The sequence below is a fragment of the Phaenicophaeus curvirostris genome, chromosome 5 (genome assembly GCF_032191515.1).
Source record: "Phaenicophaeus curvirostris isolate KB17595 chromosome 5, BPBGC_Pcur_1.0, whole genome shotgun sequence".
In the NCBI taxonomy this organism is placed as follows: Eukaryota; Metazoa; Chordata; class Aves; order Cuculiformes; family Cuculidae; genus Phaenicophaeus; species Phaenicophaeus curvirostris.
In genome coordinates this window covers 58,829,457-58,846,238 of record NC_091396.1, presented here as the reverse complement: position 1 = coordinate 58,846,238, position 16,782 = coordinate 58,829,457, and the positions used below count along the sequence as shown (strand labels likewise).

Genomic DNA, 16,782 nt, shown 5'->3' with positions numbered 1-16,782 from the left:
GTCATTATTAGATCTTTGAAAATTCAACCTTTGAGTATAATATGTGAGTATGACTAGCACAAAAAATTAAATTCAAAATGATTCAGAGGACAATTCAGCTGTGATATTAGAAATGTTAAGTGCTGCGGGGTTCCAGTCTAGGTATCTCTTATTAACTTAATGTTTTTAAATATCCTGATTTTTAAGATGGTACAATCTTGCACATCAGTTACTGCCAAGGATTATTTGTAATCCTTGTAGAAGGTATGGCTGAAGGTTTTAACAAATGCCCATAACACATTTTTGGAGATGCCATTAGACCCTTTCCATGGCAGCTAGGCAAGAACAGATAACAGTGGTCCCACCAATAACACTGACAGGGAGCTGGAGACAGCTTGGTGCTGTCAGAATGAAAAATAAATGAATTCCAGGAATTTATTACTTCTCTTTGCAACAAAAATGGTGCTCTGCATACAGAAGTCCAAACAGAGGGCTTGCTTCTCCTGGTTATAGATATCTGAATTTGCTTTGGGGAAACTCCTGCTGGCTTAATGGGACATAGAGAGAAAATGAGGTGCAACTCAGCAAGTCCCTAGCTGAACACTCAGCTGGCAGTGAGGCCCAGCTGTGCTTCTGGCTCAGCTATTTGCTCTGTATCATGGCCCAGACTTTCAGACGTCTTTTCTTCCCCCAGTTTACATCTAAAATAGAATTTTAAAATAGAATTCGTAAAGAGCTCTTTTTATTTGCATTAAAGACCTGATTAATCTTGATGTCAATGGGAATTTTCCCATGGACTTTTAAAGTTACTTAACTGAAATTCAAAGAGAAACTTTTTCTAACATTATTTTTTTGTTTAGTAGAATAAATAAAAGCCTCAGCTGAAGTCAGTGGAAACAAAGTTAGGTCAATGCTGAATGCTCTAGAAATCCTGAAAATTGATGTTCAATATTAGAACATACAAGACGAGGTTTTGCCCTTCTCCTTGAACATGTGAATTTACATAGTGCAACACTGAAAGGAAAATACTTCAACGCAGTCATGTTCCTCTCATATCAGGCTCAAGAAGAGAACGTTGCGGATATCGGATCCTGCGTCGCCATCGTAATTCAGAAGATCAGGTACATTGCATTAACAAAGCTAAGAAATATAGTGACACAGCAACTCGCGTAAAAGAGATCCTACTCAGCACAGTCAGTCCAGAACAGTTTGTTTTAACGCTGCTTGAAGCGGAGCCTCCCAATGTGTTGGTCAGTCGTCCCAGCAAACCATTCACAGAGGCGTCCATGATGATGTCCCTGACAAAACTGGCAGACAAAGAGCTGGTTCACATGATTGGTTGGGCCAAAAAAATACCTGGTAAGAATTTCGATCTTTTTTTTGTTGATTTTGTTCAATGTTTCTACCATTAATGTATCATTCTCTACCTTGAAATAATAGTAGAGCAAAGTAAATGTGCAGTCTGAAAACCTTAAGCTTTTTGTCCTAGAATGTAATGGACAATTTGGTGCTCTCAGTAATTCACCTGAATGTATTTTGATTTAGAAAATGTCCTAGCCCATGATTTGCTATCTATTGTTAGTCAAATAGGTGTTCATTTTGCTAAAAATCATAGTGGGTTTTGCATGTAATTTCTACCTCATCAATTATAAATACCTGATTAATCTGATTTAGAAGGTTCATTAAAAGGGTTATCAACTAGTTTGCTATAAAAAACAACTTAAGACCAAATTATTTCCTTGAATCCTGATAGAAGGTTTCTAATACAGTTGATGAAAACTGAAGTGTGTCCCAGCACTGAGTGTCTGCAATGCTTCAGTTGAAGAGCACCATATTGCGAAATGGCACATAGTGCTGATCTCAGAATTATCATGTGCTCTCCTTCAAAAAGAAAATCAATAAGGATGCTTTTGATTGTTGGCAACACAAAGAATATGCTCTGAAGTCTAGCTACACGTGTTATGGCCTTGAATGTCTCAGTGTTGTGACCATGTACCATTTCACTTCTTACAAAGCACAAGTGGTGACCATTTTAAATTCCTTCCCCCTGAGGTGTCCATGATTTTTCACAGAAAGGGTCATTGGGCACTGGCAGAGGCTGCCCAGGGAGGTGGTTGAGTCACCTTCCCTGGAGGTATTTAAGGCATGGGTGGACGAGGTGCTAAGGGGCATGGTTTAGTGTTTGATAGGAATGGTTGGACTCAATGATCCGGTGGGTCTCTTCCAACCTGGTTATTCTATGATTCTATGATTAAAACAGTCAGAATAAAGAATGAAAGCCAGAATAAAAGCAGGCAAAACACAGAGGAGATAGCAGACAAAGTTGTGCAGAAAAACTTGCTGGCTGGCATAGACTAAACCTCATTCTGTGGCACTTTAGTGAGCGCTAATGTGACCAACTGATAGCAGTGAGCAGAAAGTAACATTGAATAATCGATGGACATATAGCAGCACAGGGCTTAATCCTTACTTTCAGGTATAGTACTCTGCTAGAAGTGATCCCTATGGCTGTGCTTCCCTTGCATGGCTAATATGTTCTGCAGTGCATCTGATAGTCCAAATCCTACATCCATTAGGACAGAGGAGCCAGCACACCATGGCTCCTCTCTTGGATTTTATGCTGGTGTGCACCCTCGTCCTGTCACGCGTGTGCCCTATAAATAGCACTTACTGCTGCTTAAACAGGCACACAGGAAGACATGGCAGTAATCCTTGCATCTAGGAACAAACTTGAGTGCATACACAGTGCAGGAAACAAGCTTGTTGGAGAATGTTACTTATAATCCTTAAATGAAGAATTTAAGAACCGTATCCGGTTTCTGATGTAGACGGAGTGGCTGATGATGCTATCAGCTCCAGCTGCTGGACCACATCTCCTAGTTACCGATGATGGTCCCCACAGCTCAACCATTGAATTTGAGGGTTCAGGTGTGATGGTTTTAGGGTGTGCTGATTCCAGGTCAGCTGCTAAGCTGCTGAGGAGGAGATGCTTGCACAGCGTGAGCATCTTAAACCATGCTATTCATTTGCAAAGTGATTGTGGTTTTGTCATTAATATCGAACGTTTCAAACTGCGAGGCCAGCACCCTCTCAAAATAGTTCCTGGGAATGCTTACAGTTTAGCATAGGTGTTTGGTTTTTCTGTTCACACCTGTTGCACAGACCAGAAGTACAGTTGTGGAGAGGAGGAGGCTGGTCTCTTCTCCCAAGTGACAGGGGACAGGACAAGAAGGAATGGGCTCAAGCTCCGCCAGGGGAGGTTCAGGCTTGACATCAGGAAAAAATATTTCACGGAAAGGGTCACTGGGAACTGGAACAGGCTACCTAGGGAGGTGGTTGAGTCACCTTCCCTGGAGGTATTTAAGAGATGGGTGGATGAGGTGCTGAGGGGCATGGTTTAGTGATTGATAGGAATGGTTGGACTCGATGATCCTGTGGGTCTTTTCCAACCTAGTGATTCTGTGAAGTAAACACCATTTTAGAACAATGCCCATAGTAGATGTGATGTTTAGTATGAACCTAATTATTATTGCCATGTTGTATGGTAGTTAGAGCATTTACTTGAATATAGATTTATTTTTTTTTCCATTATAATAGCTGTGATGGCTAGAGCTTAGTACATAGAATTTTCAGGTTTTTTCTTGCCTGAAGTTAATCATTCAGGCCCATGCTCTGCTTCCTGGAGGAATAAAAAAAAAAGTAGAGTTCTTGAATAATGGACCAGTGAACAGTAATTTTATTTTATGTAAAGCTGAATATTTGCTTTTGTGTAGCTGGCTAAAAAGTCCATTTTCACCTCTAAATTATTATTACATCTAGTTCTAACACTCACCAAAAGTAAAGGGAAATATTTTTATTTTTCCTTATAGATGTTTATGTTAACAGTAACTTTCTGCCTGCATGGGAAAGATAAATCTTTGGGTTGTTCGTTTTTATTTTTATTTAATATTTAATGACCTCATTTTGTTATGAGGTTTGCTCTGTGACTGTATTTTTGTCTGTACTTTTAGCTTAATGGATTGTATTTTTGTTGTTGCTCAGTAAAATAGCTGTTGACGCTTGGATTTTTTTCCTTCTGAATTCCAAGTATTTTAATTCTGAGTTGTCAGATAGCAGAACAGAACGTCTATAATTGCCTTCTACTTTGTTGACCTAGTCTAAGAGAGTTGAACATGGTTCAGTGATGAACTTATGTTGCTAATCAATAGGATGTTGTCATAATATTGAAATTTGGATTCATTATGCAATATAGTATGTGGCTACCAGAGCAGCGTGCCTTTTGCTAGTTACTGCACATCCAGCACAAGGGGTTTTTTTGTCTGTCTTAGTAAATTCTAATTAAATGATTAGGCATAGCACACATGATTTAAAGGACATGTACTACAGCCATAGAAAAATAGGTAGTTTAAGGTACTCTGCAGCAAATGAAATGGCCCTTCTGACACTGCAATAGAAGCTGTGGCGGTGATGTGCTGTCCCTGATCTTTAAAGCATAAGACTTTTAGGAAGAGGAAAGGTACAGTCCTTCTAACAGCTATGCTCAGTGGTCATAAACCATACTGCTGGTACAGATAATGTGAGTTTAGCAGAGGACATCTAGAATAAATCTGGATCTCTATCTGTAGATCAAATGCTGGGGCTCAGTCTGACATCCAGCTCAACTGAGATAATGTTTAAAACCGGTAACTGCTTTGGTTGTACTAGAGCAATCAGATCATGTCTGTGTAAATGTATATTGAAATATAAACTTCAGAAATATCTTTGGGCCATTGTTTCCCAGGAAACTGCTGCTCTCAGTTTATACTATTTGCTCTTACATGATTATTTTTCTAAAAGCAGTTTTAAAATTACGAGTGCATCTCTGGCAGATAATCTGTTGTTGGCTTTGAATTCCACAGTAAATTCTGTGACAGTGAAATCTAGGAGGGAAGGTACCACTCATAGGCTACTATTTACCCTTCTTATAAAATAAGGGACAAGGCTATTGATTTTGTAAGGCAGTGCTTTTAGCAGTGATAAGTGAGAGTGCGTATTATCCCTTTTATATCAACCTAGGGCTGTCACCGACTGCCTTTCAGCCTAGTAGGTTATTAAGACTAAAAATATATGGAGCATTTGTATAAATTAATGACAGCAGATTCTGCAAAAGCACAAACATACTTTGTGCATTTTAAGACCTCAGATGACTGGAAAGAAGTATGGGAAACCTGTATCCCCTGGCCAGGCGTTTTACACTATGCAGTCTCTGCTTTCTTTCAAATGTTTGACAACAAATATTTACATTCCTGTTTGACATGGCAGCATGGTCCTTCTGATGTCTGCCCTTTTTTCTGGCTTTCTTCGTAACTCATGATTCTTTCTGTTTCTTTTTGTTTCTCAGGTACTCAGTCTTGTTTATCACAACAGAGAATTTAACAGCTTTATTTTATGATCTTTTCATCGTTTTAGGCTTCATTGATCTCAGCCTGTATGACCAAGTGAGACTCTTAGAGAGCTGCTGGATGGAAGTTTTAATGGTTGGTTTGATGTGGAGATCAATCGACCATCCTGGGAAACTAATTTTTGCACCAGACCTTGTACTAGACAGGTAAGAGAAAGGAACTTCTTGAGAACGTTCTTGGAACTTCTTGAGAACATTTTGTATTAACATGTTTGGAGGCGGGGTGAAAGGAAGATAACTAGGTAGGGGAGATGCTATTGATAGTTTATCTAACAATATCCTTTACTTGTATTTGTTAAAAATTTCATCTTGAGGTTATATGTACTTACAGGGGTTTAAGGAATGGTTAGTATAAACAGTATTGTTGAACTTTCCAGTTCCTTAATTCATGTAGCACATGACAGTGTGAAGTTTTGCTGTATTTTTCACATCTTTTTTTAGTTTTGTTCTTTTTGGCTCTGATCTCTAGATGCTGAAACTGGAGACATGCCAACACAATGTACTACATTGTCAAATGATTTCTTCCAACTGACAGATTTTCTGCCCCTACCCCTCAAAAAAAGCAGACATAGTGTCAGGCCGTATTATAATTATTTTAAGTAGCTTTTCTACCTGGTTTTTTTTTCCTGTTCCTAGTGCAGACTTCATAAATAGTTATAATAATGAACATGACAGCAGTAGCCAGGAGAGATTAAAAAACCTCTAGGTTGCTTTTCAGTACTGAGTGGTTTTTTTCAAGGTACAGCAGTGTTTGCAAGATTAAAAATTATTTCTCCATAACATCATGTACCAGCACAATATGAATTAGTAAAGGTATTTTTCTACATGACCTAAGAAGGAATTGACCTGGGCTTCACATTGGTAAAAAGTCAGAGAAACAACCTATTCTCTTGGGCTGGCTTAAAATGTCTCAGCCTTTTCAACCTGGGGAAATTCAGATCTGTACTAGTTCCATGACTTGAGCTCAATAACAATCATCAGTGTAGAGAAGAAAAATGAAACAGGTTAGTAAGAGAAATTTAATTTATAGAAGGTATAAAATAAATTATTATCTGCTCATATAAAATGCTATGCAAGGACACGCTGCTTTGTTCAATGCAATGATAAGAAATTGCTGAAAATGTATGATACATTTAGTTCCTTGGAACTAAAATGTGCTGAATAGAGCGAGCTTATTCGATGCATTCTCCACAAGACAAAGCAGAGTGGGAGCTAGCAGGCATCTGGGCATGCTGTGATTTTATTTTTTAAGGTATGTGTGTATGAAACTGGTCTGTAATTTGACTGTTATCTTAGGTCAACTTCAGATACATTTCCCGTATAATCTTTGTAGACAAGTATTTCTCTGATGCTTCTGTCTTGGTTGTGAAACTTGTAGCTGCCTGTCCTTCTCCAAAGCTAAAAATTCTTCCTTGCTATAAGGAACACGGGAAAATAGACAGTACTCAGGCAGCTGCCTTTCTACAGCGGTACTTGCTGTGCCTGGTTGGTGTTATCTGCCTGTGCCAGCCTCTCGGCCTGAAGGCTCACCACCTTCCTCAAGGGATCCAGTAGAGGAGTAAAGATCTTTAATTCTCCTGCAGTGCTATGCTTAAATCTGTATAAAAAGCATTACAGAGGGGAAAAAAAGTCTTATTTTACAGGCAGTATAAGAAGCATTGAATACTGTGACATAGAGCAAAACTGAAAAGTGGAACAGTAACTTCAGTGGCCTGAAATGTGCTGCTGCTTAATTTTGAAGATGGGACCATTTCTAATATACAGAATGGAGAAACTTATATTCAGCAAACACTTGCAGACATAAAAATAGCCGATCTAAACCCCCATAACTCTATCCACATTTAAACACCTTCAAAGAAGGAGGCGCTGGAGAATGGGAGTAGAGGATCTTTTGTTCTTTAAAAATGTCTTATTGTTCCAAGAAACTTATTTCAGGGAGTCTACCTTGTTCACCAAGTCCTGAGGCCTCCGTCAGGTACAAACAGCAATGTCAGTGGCTGTGTTATTAATTCCTTGTGAAACAAATCAGGAAGACAATTTAAGGTGCTACTGCACCCTGTGCTTCAGTTAAAGCTTCTTACAGAAATATGGTCATGCTTAACTGTGGTCAGTCCTGCATGTGCTTTAAAGAGGAAATCAGTTTCTCAGAGGTGCTGACCTTTTATATCAGTGTAATTCTCAATTTAGATTTCATGACAGAACCTTTTGAATTCTCACAAAGATGAGATGGATAAGACTTTTGCAGACTCCTTCATGCTCTGACTTTTATCTGGCTGAGTAAGAGTTCCTTAATTCTACTTTTTTGGTAATGTTTTAAATGTGTTTCCATAGGGATGAGGGGAAATGCGTAGAGGGAATTTTGGAGATCTTTGATATGCTCTTGGCCATGACCTCCAGGTTCCGAGAGCTGAAGCTGCAGCACAAGGAGTATTTGTGTGTCAAGGCAATGATCCTCCTCAATTCTAGTGAGTATGCGGTTAACTGTCACCCTCATCAAATTGTACATTTTATTTCAAGGGTGGCTGGGAAATTGCCCTCTAAAAATGGTGGAAATATCAAATGAGCTAAAGCTGCTGAAAGAGAACAATGGGAAAGGATTTCTAACTGTCAGATTGTAAGGATCTTTGCTCAAGAAACTTCAGAGCTGCATCATTTGCTGTATTTAGGGTCTATGTCCTATTGTAAGAACTGCATGAATGGCCCAAAGTCTGAAAGCTTCTCACAAGTTGGGGCTCATGGCCCAGACTGTCCAGAGTATGTTCATTTTAATGAGAACTTTTGCTCATTTCTCTGTGGATCCCAGTCATGCGTAAAGTTGCTGTACAGCTCTACAAAACTGTCCTTCATTCTTTATTGTAGTAAAACTAGATACTCAACTGAGTGATGATTAATTTGGCTTAAATGATCCTATTTAATGGTAATTAATTGATAGAAATGATTGAAAGTGCTTAACAGTTCTGCAAGTTTAATTTCAAGATAGAAGTTTGCCTTGCAGCTTTTTACACGGGGCAAACAGGAATGTGTTTGCTAGTTTAGAGTAGTCTGCAGTAAATTAAGATTATTCCTAAGAACATTTTGTAATTAATGTTGTCACAAAAAAAAACCAACCCCAAACCAACAACAAAATAACACCTATTTATGTATACTGTTTTCTGCAAGAATCTGGTGCATAATTCTCAGCCCAGTTTTTAAAGGGAATAGTCCATACACTACCCTACTAGCTTGTAAATGGATACAATTATTTCACTAAACAAAAAAAAGTTGTTCTTGTTTTCTTAAAAATAAACCACAACAGCCAATGAGGCAGCCAACTAAAAGAAAGGAACAAAACCTCATGTTCATTAACCATATTTTCTTCAAGGCCCCACCTCCCGAAAAACCCTCTCCTTTTGCCCCTCCCTGCTCTCCTTTCTTGTCAAAGGTTATCTTTTACTCCTAATATTTGAGGTTTTCTGGAACTCTGTCATTCCATAAGTATATTTGAAAGGATTTCCCCCTTGCCCCCCCATACCTCTACTGTTCTATCAGTAATGTTACTGTGCGTTTCCAGACCTTCGTAGTGGTGATTTTTTCTCTTTCCTCTCCGTAACCCCAACCTCTTTTTTTTGGCTTTTGCTGACTTTTAAAGTTTCTCACTGTAGACAAGTCCTTTTTATTGCCACCCTTTGAGCTACAGGGAGACCAAGACAGTGTCAGTCTACGAGCAGTGTCTCTCATCGTGTTCTTCTCCCTCCCTAGGATATACTTAGAGGAAAAAGGAAAGGAAGGGATTAGAGCAAGCATAATGTTGTAATTCATATTGTTACTAAACTACAAAGTACAGAGTCATTCAAAGGAAAAATACTCTGGTTAATGGAGAGCATGTCCATTCTCTGTACTGAAGGGTCTGTGTTCAACATGTTGTCTTGGGAGGATTTGGGAGAATGACTCAGTTTGCCAATGATGCAGTCAGCAAATTTTGGCAAAGGAATGTAAGTTGAAGCGTAGTGTGGCAGATGGAGCATCATTCATACAGTCTTGAGGTGAGGTATCAGGAAATGCATCTTCTCTAATCTTGTTGAAGTATTATATCAGAAAAAATCCACAGTCATAGCTCTTCTTTCTTCCTTATGAGCAGGGAGTACTTTTTTTTCTTCTGTGTTTAGGCATGTTTCCCTTGTCAGCAGAAGAACCTGAAAGCAACAGGAAATTGCATCACCTGCTGAATGTAGTCACAGATGCACTGGTGTGGGTTATCGCAAAAAGTGGAATCCCCTCGCAGCAGCAGACAACTCGCCTGGCCAATTTGCTGATGCTCCTTTCTCATGTCAGACACGCAAGGTAAATCTTACAGAATGTGTGTAACACGTAAGGTGTTAGTGTTTATTACAGCGACTAAACAAGGCTTGAACTCTGGAGCGCTCCTGAGAGAATACTGCTCTTCATCTCTGTTCATTCTAAGGCTTTCCATCCTAGCATAACTAAATAGGCAATATACTCAAGTGCTTGCTGGCACTCAGAAATGTTGTGTCAATATTAAAATGTTGCCTCAACTGAATTATATTAAATTGTTTGTTATACATCTGCCTGAAATATTTATCAATAATAACAGAAAGTTGATGCCAAAAACTTGAGTGTGTCTGAAATACACATATGTGCAACTGCAATGGCAGTGGTCACCTCCTGCTAGTCAGAGTTGTGGTACTGCCACAGAGCATTCAAGTTAACAAGGTGTCATGGTATCTTCCTGAGTGAAAAAAAAAAAAAAAGACTTTTAATACCTGTAGCCAGCTGCAAGATCTGACACTGGAAATGCAGAGAGGAAACAAATTGTTTGTAGTCAGACGGGTTAGTTTGGGCTTTCTACTTAACCAGGTAGGAGAGGTTAGGTAGTCACTAAAGCTACACGCTGTACATTCCCCTTTTGTATAAAGCTCCTGCATTTCCAGCATCAAAGAGATTTTCCTCTTTGATTTCAATAGGGTCAGCACATCTGAATTATTTTTGAAGCCAGTTTGTATGGTGTAAAACAAGTCTCGGTTCTCTGAATAGTAAAACACTTGGCCCATAAGTATCTTGGTATGTTATTACTGTTGATAGTGGTAAGTAATCTCATGGAATTCAGCAGTTAAATCCTCTTAATACCTAATAAAAAAAAAGGACTTCCTTGAAGTCATGAGCCTCTCTTCCCTCTCTGCATTGTTGGACCCTGAGTGCTGATTTATTTTCCATTCTCCTTCACAGTAACAAAGGAATGGAGCATCTCCTGAGCATGAAGTGTAAAAATGTGGTCCCAGTGTATGACTTGCTGCTGGAAATGTTGAATGCACACACTCTCCGAGGGCAAAGGAAGTCCCCAGTCATACATCCTGAATTTGGCTCGGTAGAACAAATGGAGATTGGAGACAGTCTGCGAAATGGGGCAGCCCAGTAATTCTGCTGAAACACAGAAATGTGAAGCTTCTTAAAAGCTGTGGGAGAAAACAAAGCTACTGCTATGGGACTGCTGAAGTTGAACCAAGTGTGAGTCCTCATCTCTTCTAGATTTGCACGTGTCTATCTCGGGAAAGGCGTGTGGGACACACACCACTGTTCTTCTGACATTATAATACCTGCACTTTTACAGTGCCTTTTCTAAGACTCTTCAAAAGCACCTTACAAAATTAAGCCTCTGAATAGTACTGAGAGAGAGAATTACTGCCTCTCCTGAGACAGAGATAAATTCATTACTGAGACAGAGATAAAAGTCCTGGTTTAAGATGACAAAAGTCTGTCTCGGGGCCAGGAGTGAGCACCTAGCTCTGCATCTCCCAGACCAAGGCTTTCAAGCACTGACTAGACAATCTCCTTTCATTATGAGAAAGTATGAAATATAGAGCAGCATCATTTGGGACAGATCCACTGTGTCTGCTGGTCCCTGGGGAATACCTGCTTTGCTGATCCAGATGAAGTGCCGAGATATGTACAGTGTAAAGGGTTTCTTATTTTCTTAAATATGCAATGGCTGCAAGGGCCTTCACATGAAGGTCATTCAGAATAGCTTCTAGACCAGTTCAGAGCCTCTTCAGAAACGTTAAGCCAAGCTGGAGTTCATACTGTGTGAGCCTGTTCTTAACTCTCACATTATTATGTGTGTATAATTCTTCAGTGCTTTAAACAATGACCAAATTGCCTAGATACTTCAGACAATGCTGATCTTCAAAATGTGTTTTTGTCTGTGAAATTAACATGTTGTTTTATATATTTATTAATGATGTTAAATCTACTATAATATTTAGGTACAAGAGGTTGCTCTGTGAATATTAACTGTTTGCATTTGTATATGCTCTGCTAATTGGGGTGTGTGAAATCAGCTGGAAACAAAACATCTTCCCTCCTCTTTTGACTCACGTGTGGAATCCTGTCCACCTGAAACCTCTTGCAGGTGATGAGGCAGTGGATGGGAACCGCTTGCTGCCCGCAGGTTTGCTGCTTGCTTGTTTACAAAGTGCATGGAACCTTATACAGTTGCTTTTATATCTTGTATAAGATCCCTTGAAGAGCAGGGGAGAGGGGTGGGTACTGATGTTTCTGGCTCTTATTTTGTCTTGCAAGTGTGATGACTTGTTTGAATTTCACCAAAGATGTGGCTTTAAAGCTCCCTGTTGTGCTGGTTCCCAGAGGCACTAAAAACAAGCAGAGGAACTAGCCTGGCCGGGGACCTCAGTGAAGAGCAGGATGGCATCATTTGTTCTGGCAACTGCCCATATCTCATGATGTTGTGAGCTAGAATTGAGGTCACTCTAAATGGATATATTTAAATGTAATGCATGTATATTCTGGGCATTTCAGGTATGATGAAATTAAATTGGGATTACACCAAAAGTGTGTTTTGAGCCACTAAATCTTTTGGATTAGGGATTTGAATCATGATGCCATTTGCATACTTTGAGTATTAGTCAAACCTTCAATCTTGTTGGTTTTTAAAAGCCAAGGAGAATATTTTTTATAGGAGATGCATAAAGAGTTTTCAGTGAGCTAAACAAATCAATTGTCTTGTTTTACCAGATGCTGCTGATGGTCCATATTTTTACTAGCTACCTTTTTATTGTCTTTCAGAAACTGTAATATAGTAGTGCCCTTCTAAATGAGTGACTATTTACTGCAAAAAGAAGTGAAAATAGATGAGTGCAGTCTGGAATTCACTGGTACTTTAATTTGGAAGGAACTTTGCTATGAAACAGATGTGTTTCAGTGTTTCTTGGGCTTGAACACCTTCTGGCCTCAATGCCTGTTGTATTGTTCTTCTGATTTTTCTTATCCTGTGTAATTGTTTTGTTTAATACAGATTTTCAAAGAAATGTGTAAGTGATTTTTTGTTCTGGTTCATTGGTTTGCTTTAGAAGTGTCGAATTTATATGGAAGTTTGAAACAAATGTCTTCAAAAGAAAATGGGAAAGAGTGGGTAAAAATCATAAAATTAACTTCTCCTTGGAAATATGCTCCAGACTGACTTTTTAAAAGAGTGATGCTGCAGACCTGTGCTACTTTCTGTGATCTATATATACTGTTACTAGCACAGCGCAACTAGGAAAATGATGTGATTTTCACAGATTTTTTTTTTTTGTCACAGGTAATAGTTTGTTGAATATCATTTTATTAAGAGTTACTACTAATGTTTTCAAATGGGGAAAAGCCAACAGCTACCAGCTCTCTGGATTAATGTACCTGTATTCCTGCTTGGATAAGGGGAAGGTGTACACCTCTAAAACAGCACAGTTTATTAAACAGGGAACTCTGAGGCAAAATGGCTAAAAAACGGTGTCTTGATCTCTTGAAAGAAATATTGGGTTCATCACGGGTCTGTATCCCACAGGCTCTCTCTGATGCTGTATTCCTGGTGTGAAGCAAGTCCATGTAGCCCTGAAGAGAACTACCTGGGTCTGTTGGTGAATGGGAATCTCAACATGAGCTGACAATGTGTGCTTGCATCTTAGAAAGCCAATCGTATCCCAGGCTGCACCAGAAGAAGTGTGAGCAGCAGGTCAGGAGGTGATTCTGCCCCTCTTCTCTGCTCTCTTAAGACCCTTTGTGGAGTCCTGTGTTCAGTTCTGGAGTCATCAGCGCAGGAAGGACACAGATCTGTTTAAGTGAGTCCAGAGGAGGCCATGAAGATGATCTAAGGGCTGGAGCATCTGCCCTGTGAGGACAGGCTGAGAGAGTTGGGGCTGTTCAGCCTGGAGGAAAGAAGGCTTGAGGGGGACCTTGTAGCAGTACTGACAGGGAGCCTACAGGAAAGCTGGGGAGGGGCTCTTTGTCAGGGATTGCAGGGATAGGACCAGGGGTAACAATTCTAAGTTGAAAGAGGGGAGATTTAGAGTAGGTATTAGAAAGAAGTTTTTTTCCTGTGAGGGTGGTGAGGCACTGGCACAAGTTGCCCTGAGAAGTTGTGGCTGCCTCTTCCCTGGCCAGGTTGGTTGGGGCTTGGGACAACCTGATCCAGTGGGAGATGTGTCTGCCTATGCCAGGGGCTTTGGAACTGGATGGTCTTTATGGTCTTTTCCAACCCAACCCACTCTATGATTCTATGTTCCTGCCAGGCCTGTGCAGAGCTGCCATGCTGCTTTTTTGTTTAGAAACTGGGGGGCTTTTCCAGTTTCAGCATGAATGAATGGAGTGCCGAGGAGCTTTCCTTCACTGCCCTGCTGTACCTCAACTCCTGCTACTGAGCTGGGACCTGACCAGAGGTGACTGTTTCTCCTTGAAGAAATTAGGCTGCAGTCTGGAATATTCACAGAGGTGAGGGTGACAGTTGGAGTTGGTGATCCTAGAAGTCTTTTCCAGCCTTAATGATTTCTGTGATACTGTGAAACCTGGCTTGTGCAATAGTGCCAGTTGCCATGGATTTAAAAGGAAGAAAGAAAGAAAGTGACATAAAGTATGAAGGAAAGAAAGAACCCCCCCCAGAGTATTCATAGTGCTCACGCACCCCAGGCTTTGTTCCTAAGGATGGGACATGTGTGTCTCCTAGGGGGGCTAAAGCCCTTGCTAGAAACCTAGCTAAGCTCATAAATCGAGCTTTAAACTAGATGTGAAGGGGGAGGGGGTTGAGCCCAGGCTAGACAGGAGCAAGCCTGGACATGGGGCACTGGTGTTTCGGAGAGGGTGTGCTGGTGAGGACCACCAGTACCTCACCACACAGAAAGTGGGGGTGAACACACCTGGGGGTGGTAAGGGAGATACAGGCACTCTGGAGCTAGTTACTCCATTACCAGGCAATTGGGAACAATCTCTGTCCCCTCTAAGAGGGCTGAAGGCTTGGCACCTCAGCTAAAGTGTGTCTACACCAACGCACACAGCATGGGGAATAAGAAGGAAGAGCTGGAAGCTGTCATAGGGCAAGGAGCCTATGGTGTCGTTGCCATCACGGAAACATGGTGAGATGACTCATATAACTGGAGTGCAGCTATGGTGGGTTACAAACTCTTCAGGTGGGACAGGAAGGGTAGGAGAGGAGGCAGGGTAGCCCTCTTTGTAAGGGAGGACTTGGACACCATTGAGATGGATTGTGGGGATGAGGAAATTGAGTGCCTGTGGGTTAAAATCAGAGGAGCCCATAAGAAGGTAGATTTTGTGATGGGAGTCTGTTACAGACCACCCAGCCAAGGAGAAGCAGCTGATGAGCTCTTCTATAAACAGCTGGGGTGAATCTCTAGATCAATGCCTCTTGTTCTTGTGGGAGACTTCAATCTTCCTGATATCTGCTGGAAGTACAATAGAGCAGAAAGGAAGCAGTCCTGGAGGCTCCTGGAGTGTGTGGAAGACAACTTCCTTGCACAGCTGGTGAATGAACCAACAAGGGAGGGTGCCCTCCTGGACCTGCTGTTTGTGAACAGAGAAGGCCCTGTGGGGGATGTGGCAGTAGGTGGACGCCTAGGACAAAGCGATCATGAGATGATAGGGTTTTCTGTTCTAGGTGAAGTGAAGAGGGTGGTTAGCAGGACAGTAGCAATGAATAGACTGAAAGTCTCATGGGAGACAGTACTTAAGGGCAAGGGAGCCCATGAGGGCTGGGAGCTCTTCAAAAAGGAAATCCTAGCAGCTCAGGAGAAAGCCATCCCCATGTTCCAGAAAAAAAATGGCAGGGGAGAAAACCAGCTTGGTTGAGCAGAGAGATCTTGAGTGATATCAACAAGAAGAGAAATGTTTCTGGGCTCTGGAAGAGGGGACAGGCCTCTTGGGTGGATTACAGGAGGGAAGTGAGATTGTGTAGAGAAAAAATCAGAAGGGCTAAGGCTCAACTAGAAATCAGATTGGCCAAGTCTGTGAAAGATAACAAAAAATCCTTCTATAAATATATAAATGATAAAAGGAGGACTAGGGAGACCATACAGTCCCTATTGGATGCAGAAGGAAAAACAGTGACAGGGGATGAGGAAAAGGCTGAGGTACTTAATGCCTTCTTTGCCTCAGTCTTTAATTGTAAAGAAAGTTGTTCAGTCTGTGTACAAACCCGGGAGCCACAGGAGCAAAATGAGGCTCCCATGATCCAAGAGGAGGTGATCAGAGCCTTGCTTGCCCGACTAGACACCCACAAGTCTATGGGGCCGGATGGGATTCACCCAAGGGTACTGAAGGAGCTGGCAGAAGTGTTGGCCAAACCCCTTTCCATCATGTTCCAACAGTCCTGGAAGACTGGGGAAGTTCCACTGGACTGGAGGCTGGCTGATGTGCCCGTCTACAAGAAGGGTCGCAGGGAGGACCCAGGCAACTACAGGCCTGTCAGTCTGACCTCAGTGCCAGGGAAAGTCATGGAGCAGGTGATCTTGAGTGCTCTCATGAAGCACATGCAAGAGAACTGGGTGATCAGGCCCAGTCAACATGGGTTCACAAAAGGCAGGTCTTGCCAAACTAACCTGATCACCTTCTATGACAAAGTGACTCAGCTGCTGGATGAGGGAAAGGCTGTGAATCTTCCTGGACTTCAGTAAAGCCTTTGCCACAGTTTCTCACAGCATTCTGATTCGGAAACTGTCAGCCTCTGGCCTGGACAGGCGCACACTCTCCTGGGGGGGAAACTGGTTGGCTGGCCGGGCCCAGAGAGTGGTGGGAAATGGTGTGAAATCCAGCTGGAGGCCAGTGACAAGTGGGGTTCCCCAGGGCTCAGGGCTGGGTCCGGCCCTGTTCAATGTCTTTATCAATGACCTGGATGAAGGCATCGAGTGCACCCTTAGCAAGTTTGCGGACAACACTAAGCTAGGTGGAAGTGTTGATCTGCTGGAGGGTCGGGAGGCTCTGCAAAGGGATCTGAACAGGCTGCACCTCTGGGCTGAGTCCAATGGCATGAGGTTTAACAAGGCCAAATGCCAGGTCCTGCACTTGGGGCACAACAACCCTGTGCAGTG

The 16,782-nt window shown here is 41.5% G+C and overlaps 1 protein-coding gene across 3 annotated transcripts in view; it reads left to right on the top strand.

Annotated features, from left to right (window-relative positions):
* Nucleotides 1-13,421, top strand: part of ESR2 (estrogen receptor 2) — a 31,174-nt gene extending 17,753 nt beyond the window's left edge. For all 3 annotated transcript variants that reach the window (XM_069858885.1, XM_069858886.1, XM_069858887.1), the window contains 5 exons: nt 1,039-1,338; nt 5,428-5,566; nt 7,751-7,884; nt 9,565-9,739; nt 10,643-13,421. In XM_069858885.1, the coding sequence (XP_069714986.1) occupies nt 1,039-1,338; nt 5,428-5,566; nt 7,751-7,884; nt 9,565-9,739; nt 10,643-10,832 (938 nt within the window). In that variant the 3' untranslated portion in view covers nt 10,833-13,421. The remainder of the gene's footprint in view (nt 1-1,038; nt 1,339-5,427; nt 5,567-7,750; nt 7,885-9,564; nt 9,740-10,642) is intronic.
* Nucleotides 13,422-16,782: the final 3,361 nt, after the last annotated feature.